Below are 8,090 nucleotides of genomic sequence, written 5' to 3'. Positions count from 1 at the left end.
GCGGGCGCCCATGCCTCCCTTCACATTTTTTTTCTATAATTTAACTTTACTTCAATTATTTAAAAACATTTTTAGAATTTTGATAACCACTTAGAACCTTATAAATATTCATTGTTTCATGATCTAATTATTATAAATAAAGCATTGAGTTTAGGAATACTGATTTTATAGACTGCAGTCTTTAATGTTTGTTTTAATGCATATTTTTTCATATTTTTTTGTTTTTGATTCTTATAATCCATTTGCCTGCGGGCGTTCACGTCCCCCTTCCCATTTTTAATTTTAGAATTGAATTCTATCTAATATTTTACAATATAATTGTTTATTGAACTAATTATTTTGAATAGCATTGTTGGATGAATTATTTTTAGATTGTAGACCGCAGTCTTTATAGTGTGTTCCTAATGTACTAATCTAACCTAACTCAGTAGACGTTGCATATGGTTGGGTTTTGTTCAAGTGAAGTCAAGATTATCGAAGACAAAATATTGATCCAATAAAATTTTAAAATATAATAGTTAGCATATTTTTAAAGTAAATATAATAAAATTTTTCAGTATAAAATAGGTATAAAATGTAAATTATAAGGCAGAATATAAGTATAAGCCACAAGGTATGAGATCTGAGTTGCATACTCAATGTTATAATTTTAAAAAGTGTGATATTTGCTCAACATCAATGTATAGTTTTTAGACAAATTTTGTCATATGAAAGCGTAATTCATAAGTTTTATTTTTCAAATACATATTGTAATTAAAAATTAAAGTGCACTTGTATATAAAAAGTAATATCATACAATTTATTGTCAATATAAAAATATTTAAAATTATTAGTGTCGTATACAAGTTAAAAAATAAAAATAATGTTTTTCTGATGTTACAACAGTAATGGTGAGTAACTTAATAAACTAGATAAACTTCAACTAATAAAAATAATTAATTTTATTAACTACTAGTAAATACATATTTTCTTGTTACTCATGTCGAAATAAAATAATTTTTGTAAATGTTCTCCTCATAGAATTGACAATTTTTTTCCTGTGCACTCAGCAGCAAGGTGAATATTAATATTTAAGTCACTGAGAATAGTCATGCGTATTATTTGATCTCGATATGTAATTGTTGGCAAAAAACATTCCAAGATAGAAATATTCTTTCTGCTTCTTGACATAATATGTTCACAACATTATGACCAGGGCTCATAGTTTGTGCCTTAAAAAATGCCTAAATAAGCATGCACTCAAAATTAGCAAAATATGCCTGAGATATGTCTTAAAAAGTTTAAAAAAATAAGCATTTACATACACTTAAAAAATTATTAACAATTTTTAAAATAACATGAATTATTCATTCATTTTTTTATAATTATATTTTATTTTTTAGTCTCCAGTGAATCACTCTTCAAATTCCAAGAAACTATTGTTAAATAATCAAGAAGATAAGACAATTTCTATTTTTAATTTTATAATATTGCGACCGAAATCCCAAATATTTTGTATAAATATTTAATACATTAATATTATTATGAAAAATTATAAATGATTGCATTTTTTTTTAGTCAAATGTTGATTCTTTCATAGAACTTCCATAAAAATATATATATCGATATAATAATATGAATAGAAGTATCAAAATCATGTATGATATGTCTGATAAAATAGAAATATGCATAAATACCTAAATAGGCAAAAAAACCTCTAAATATTCAAAAACATGCAAAATAAGACTTCATCTATTTCACTGTGGTACCTTGAAATGGATTTCTATGTAATATGGCATTAAATACAATTTAGCAAGATTGATGTGCAAATGCATGAACTTACGTGCTCTGACCATGACTTAGTTTTGTGCTTTTATTAAAGTATTATTTCAACCGTTTTCTTTTGTTAATTTAAAATTGTGATAAATTAAAGAGTCAATCAAAAATGTAGGACATGTATGTAAGTTAAATTATTTTCTTCATTACAAAACCAGCGATGTAACATTGTAACCTGTTATACCTCATCTAAAAATGGTGTTATGGCCACGAGAACAAAATATGGCAGCTTGCAAATATGAAAAGCACATCTTTTTTCCAATAAACAAGGGTTCTCAAACTGAGGCAGTACACGGTTGGACTTTTCTTTTGAATATGTGTTTTTTCTTTATTATTTGCCTTTGTTCTTGGTTTAGTTACCAATTGGCAATTTTGAGTTTTGGCAATTGTTTTTTGTATTGTGTAAGTTACTACAGTTTGTTAATAAGTTCATAATTCAGCTGCCAAGTTAGTTGTAAGCATGGGAATGGCTTTGTTCCAAAGTACCGGTTTCGCACGTTGACTTGGTATAGGAAGTGTCTAACAATGCGTCTGATCGCCAACCGACAAAAACTGGTCTCCATCGGGAAATGATCTTATTTTAAACACAGTAATTTTGCGATACAATGACAGAAAATTACCACTAGGATTTTGCAGATCAGGGGTTACTTTTCGTTCTCTCAACTTTATTGTGTATTTAAAGATTATATATAATCATGGTCTATTTGAACTGTATAACATTTTGATCTTCTATTTTGGTTTTTCAAATTTTCATTTTGAATTTGCTTCTCTTTAAATTTGTTCTTCTTCATGTCCAAAAATCTTTTTGTCTGTGCCGCAGAACTTAATTGACTTGGTGATAAGACTTCTATTGTGTTAGGATTTAATATCTCTTTATGTTCTCTTTCTTTTAGTAGTCTATTTAAGGATTGTATGTATTCTTGATCTTTTTCAATTTTTTGTTTTAGTCTTTTAATTTGTTTTTTCAAATTACTATTTTGAACTTGTTTTTCTTTAAATTTGCACTTTACCATGTCCAAATGTCTCTTTGCATTTCTCGGAGAACTAAAATGACTTGGTGATAGAACTCCTATTGTGTTGGCATTGAATATCTTACGTTTTGGACTTTGACAAGGACTGTAAGTAATGGTACAATTCATCATGGGATAGTCCAAAGGTTCAACATCTAAAATGAAATAGTTTAATTTAATTTACAAAATTAGATTGAGATAATACTATGTACATGAATGTTAGATGATAAATAACTTGATACAGACCTTTACTCGTAGACACTATAGATTCGATGCATGAGCTTTTCATCAGACTTGTACAAGGGCTAGAAGTACCTTCATAATCCAAAGGTTGAATATCTTAAATGAAATAGTTTAATTTAATTTATAAAATTAGATTGAGAAGTTATGAATGCAAATAATGTAGGACAATAAATGTATTGATACATACCCGTACTTGTAGAAGCTAAGAATGGAACAGCATTCTTTAAAAGGTATCCACTATGTGAGTAGTGTTTCGGCAAAAAATGATCTCCACATATTTTATTTGATGGCAAGCACAATTTTATTTTACAAGCTTTTAACCACAATTTTTTTCGAACTTCATCTTTAGGAAAGCTAAAATAATATAACATCAAATATATTGTAATGCACGTTTAACAATGTAATGTTCTAAGTGACAACAAATAATATAAGATAAGTATTGTATTTACGAATGAAATGTTTCATCTGAACCCTTGATGTATAGTTTATTACAAACAACACATTTCCTTGTCATTGTTATTATTGTAAAAGTATAACGAGAACAGAGAAATTTTAACCTTAGACAACTGATACTAATTTTATACTAATACTAATACTAAAAATTGTATAGCGTTTATTTTATTAGTATAATAATTAATAAATATAAATATAAATTATAATCGTATTTCGTAAAATCGTAATTTACCTTTAAATTTATAATGTTAAATGTTAAAATAATTGATGATAAGAATCACAGATTTCTATTTGAATGATAAGCAATTGTCCGTAAATGATAACAGTGGTTATACTATAGAGCACGATTAAAGATATAGTTAAGTATATCTTTAATCGTGCTAGCTATAGAGTCTATAGACCTTATACCAAATAAGTATAAATAATCAATTACTATGAATATGAAAAAAAATGCAATGAAGTACCTCATATCAGGCAATTTATCAGAACCTCGCTTTTTTTGTGTTTCACAAATACTATTGGTTGATATGACTGTGTCAGGTGACAGAGTCCCTTGATGAGATGATTCAAAAACTACAATTGTTAAGATTCAACTCTAAATTATTAATTATTATTTACAAAATATATAAATGGATAGAAACCTGTGTTGGTGGATACTGGTGGTTCTGGTTGTATATAATTATTTCCTGGTATAGCAATATTTTTTAAAAGACCGCTCGGTAGAAAGTCTTTACTTGAAATATGAGCCTCACAAACTTTATATGATGGTAGATATAGGTCAATACCACAAGCTTTTAACCACAACTCCTTGCGACCTTCATCTTTAGGAAAGCTGAAATAAAATGAATAATAATACTGTCAAAGTATAAATATCGGTAGCTAATAAAAGAAAAAAGTAGTAAAATGTATATTAAAAAGAATATATTGTTAAAAAAACGAAACGAAGATATACATAAAAATTAAAGGATATTATCATGTTAAAATATAATTATTTATTTTACTTACGAATAAAATGATTGTTCACTATTCTTGTCATAAGCATTGCAAATTACACACTTTCTAGGCATCTTAATAAAAAGTTAGGTAGTTATTACTAGTAAAAAATAAGGATAGTCGTAAAACGAATACCTTAAAAACTAAAATCTAGTGGCTACTGGCTACTAAAAATACAAAGTATAAAATTGACAAATCTTACAACGGCAAAATCGTTGAGAATTTGAAATCAGAAATTCGGAATGATAACCATAATATTATTGTTATTGTATTATTGTGATAGTACTTGGTGTGTATTGATATTTGATAAGGCGCACGGTAAAATTAAAAATTATTGTACAATCACATGGTTCTTGTGCGCATGTGCGATGTACATGTACTACCTTGATCAGCGCCCTCACAATATAGTCACGTCATGCATTACCATGTACCGTCTAATGTCTATTACTTATTAGTATAAGTTCTATGGGTTATACTACGGTTCAAGATATATTCTCTTAAATTGTGGGTTATACGATTTTCGAGTGATAAGCTCTTGTTCGAAAACGATAAGAATTAAGAGTGGTTTTACCTTAGATTAGAGATCCTTAAAATATTAAAATATTAATTAAGGCTCTCTACCTTAGATAAAATACTTCACAATATAAATGATCATTAAATATTTCAAAATCACCATTGCCTAATATTTGCAAGCATTGTGTGTGCATCGTATTATTCGTATTTCAGTAACATGAAAAACAGTCCCAAGACCTTCCGTGGAGGGTCTAAAATCTAAATATTATGAAGGCTATACGCTATTAACAAAATATAGATGTAAATTAAAATAAATAATGACTTAATTATAAGTATTGAAATTAATTTTTTTATAGTTTATTCGAAAATAATAAGATAGGCAACAAAAACTGAGTTACAATTGTGTTTTAAATATATTTAGACAATATATGTTACAACTATTGTTATTATGGTATCGACAAATCCGTATCGATGAATAAAAATAAATGGACTGGTTAGAATTTAACTTCATAGATGGCAGAACATAATATTATATATATTAGGTATTTTGCTGATATTCAAACCATAGAGTAAGTCGGTAAGGAAATTCAAACAAAATATACCAGAAAAATAAATAAAGCGGAATATGAGAGTAGGTATAGCGTATACAAAGTACAATAATTAATGTCCATGATATTTTTGATTAGGCTTTGAAAAACGTATACAAATGCCAAAAATATGGATTTGTAATTAAGAAAATTTAAAAAAGACAAATATTAGTAACATTAAAATATTAAATCAACTTAAAATTATGGTTTAAGCTTTAAACTTTTAAATTAAATATTATAATACGTAGCCTATACAGGTATATTTTAAAATTTCACTAGTCACATACAAATTATTAGCTGCTGTAATGAATCCAAACTTTTTATCCAAGGTACACCACTAAGCTTTAAGTGTACCTCTTATCCTCCCTCCTTTGGATCAAATTCGTTTGTGGTACACCACCGTGAATACAACGGAGAACATAAGTATAAAATTATCACTAATTCTCATTGATAACCAATATAACTCGTTCACCTTGGTAAAAAATTTAAGCAATGTATCCAACAATTGATGAAATTAACAGAGCCAATCCCGCTGGAGATGCGTGAGTATAATGTTTCATATAGAAATAGGTAACGGAAGTGAAATTGTTCAATGTTTAAAATAATTGGACAAATAAAAGATAGTCCTGATACAATTTTTTTTTAAACCAGATGAATACCCACGCAGAGTCTGTTATCTACATACATTTATTATTACTATATTATTAAAAAATATTAATAATTAATATACATATCAATTAATTGTATATACCTACCTACTTAATTGAAATTGAAATTAATAATGTATATACAAGTTGATAATAATAAGTATATTTTTTATTTTCGTATGGACCACCTGCCTTTGTAATGGGCTTGCACATTTGGGATCCACTGATAAAGATTATAATATATTTAAATCTATTATGTAAGTAGGTAGAATCAGTGGCGCAGAAGTCTGAATTAAATGGTGTAGCAAAAGGATTTTTTTCGGACCCACCCACCCATATCTGCTATCTCTTTAGCTGTTGCAGTGAACGCTCCACATTTTTCTTTCAAATATACATTTATAATAGGTGTACGATATACTTAATTATATGCCTTTTAAAAGGTGCAGTAGGTATATGCGTGTAATGTAGATAGCCGGTATACTAATATGGTATAGGTACCTACTAATTTTATGGCTGTATGTATAAAATATACTGAACTTAATTACCATTAATAAGAGTATATTATTCGAAATAAATTGTTGAATTAACAGTGTTCGTACATCAACACATTGTATCTTGCTAATATGAACTGCAGTCTTGTCAGCCCTATTCCCCCGTGACAGAGGTAGGTACAGCGAAAGTTTACACACGTGTCGCGGTCTCGCGCATTAATGTATTGCACTATATGTATTTGTGTGTTTATTATAGTCCATATAATATATAGGTTTATTATTATATATATTATTAGCCAATCATGTAACCGTGGATCATATATGAGGCTCTTGGGTGTCGTTAACCATCAGGCAAGCATTAAATCATTTACAAATATATGATATGACACCAAAAGGTGAAAAGACATTCATTACAATTTTGTTCAATTTTATTATCCCGTGTATAATGTGTACCACAGTGTATGACTGTTGAAGTCTATGTTCCTAGTGTTCCTACCTAGAATGTATATCTTGTCGAATCCCTGTATAGAAACATTATACTATTTATACTGCGTGTCAGGTGATCTATCTTTGATTTTAGATAAAAAGTCACGACGTGAAAATGTGAATATTGTGATAATGGTTTTTGGTTGAAACTTCAACAAAAAAAACACCAATGCTAATATTATTATTAGAGTAGCCTGTAATATATAGGTACTTATTAAGAAAACATATTTCGATTATTTATGTACAGATAATAATATGGTAAAAAATTGGAGGCCAATAGTGGTAAATGAGAAAACAAATTTTGTTTTGCTTGTCCTGAGCAATTATTAGTAAAATGTATCTCCTCTGGTTGTTTGCACTGAACCCTTTAATTATCGAATGTACTCATAAATACTGTTTTAGTTTTAATTTTAATTTCATATTATTTGTACTTTATTGTACAGTAAAAGCATTGCAACGATTTGTTAAGTGTTTTATCTTTTATGGGTGGGACGTGAGTGTGTGTACTTGTTTATTATAGTTGCGGTGACAATATAGTTTAATGCGATAACGTATAGTAATTAATGAAGGAGTTTAATGATAGCCAATAGATGAACTGGATGATAGTGACTAGTTATATAGACTTGGATAGTAGTGGAGTAGAAGTAGTAATTATTGAAGAGACAGTTGCGATAATAGGAAGTACATGCAGCTGGTCGAGTGCTGAAAGACTAGAAGAAGCAGTTAGGGACTAGAGTCTAGAAGGAAGAGTCAATTTAGTAAAGACTGTAATGTAATTAGTATCAAGTAATAAGTATTAATAAATCATAAATATAGTATGTGTAGTTAAATAATTATTAAGTATATTATAAT

At 28.0% G+C, this 8,090-nt stretch overlaps 1 protein-coding gene across 1 annotated transcript; it reads right to left on the bottom strand.

Moving 5' to 3' along the window:
- Nucleotides 1-698: 698 nt before the first annotated feature.
- On the bottom strand, nucleotides 699-4,765 carry LOC111034069. Its single transcript, XM_022315099.1, has 6 exons — nucleotides 4,527-4,765; nucleotides 4,163-4,353; nucleotides 3,986-4,094; nucleotides 3,256-3,422; nucleotides 3,072-3,164; nucleotides 699-2,980 (listed from the first exon to the last, which is right to left on the bottom strand). The coding sequence occupies exons 1-6, from the start codon at nucleotides 4,586-4,588 to the stop codon at nucleotides 2,499-2,501; spliced, it is 1,104 nt and encodes a 367-aa protein (XP_022170791.1). The 5' UTR covers nucleotides 4,589-4,765; the 3' UTR covers nucleotides 699-2,498.
- Nucleotides 4,766-8,090: the final 3,325 nt, after the last annotated feature.

The sequence above is a fragment of the Myzus persicae genome, unplaced genomic scaffold (assembly GCF_001856785.1).
Source record: "Myzus persicae strain clone G006 unplaced genomic scaffold, MPER_G0061.0, whole genome shotgun sequence".
Classification (NCBI taxonomy): Eukaryota; Metazoa; Arthropoda; class Insecta; order Hemiptera; family Aphididae; genus Myzus; species Myzus persicae.
Note: the sequence above shows the minus strand (reverse complement) of the source record. Positions and strands in the feature narration are given on the sequence as shown.

Excerpts from the sequence above, each read along its gene's own strand:
- LOC111034069 (XM_022315099.1), bottom strand. The coding sequence starts at position 4,588 with ATGCCTAGAAAGTGTGTAATTTGCAATGCTTATGACAAGAATAGTGAA. Across the intron at positions 4,354-4,526 it reads AGTGAACAATCATTTTATTC|CTTTCCTAAAGATGAAGGTC; the intron begins GTAAGTAAAATA and ends ATTTTATTTCAG. Across the intron at positions 2,981-3,071 it reads TATAGTGTCTACGAGTAAAG|ATGTTGAACCTTTGGACTAT; the intron begins GTCTGTATCAAG and ends ATTTCATTTTAG.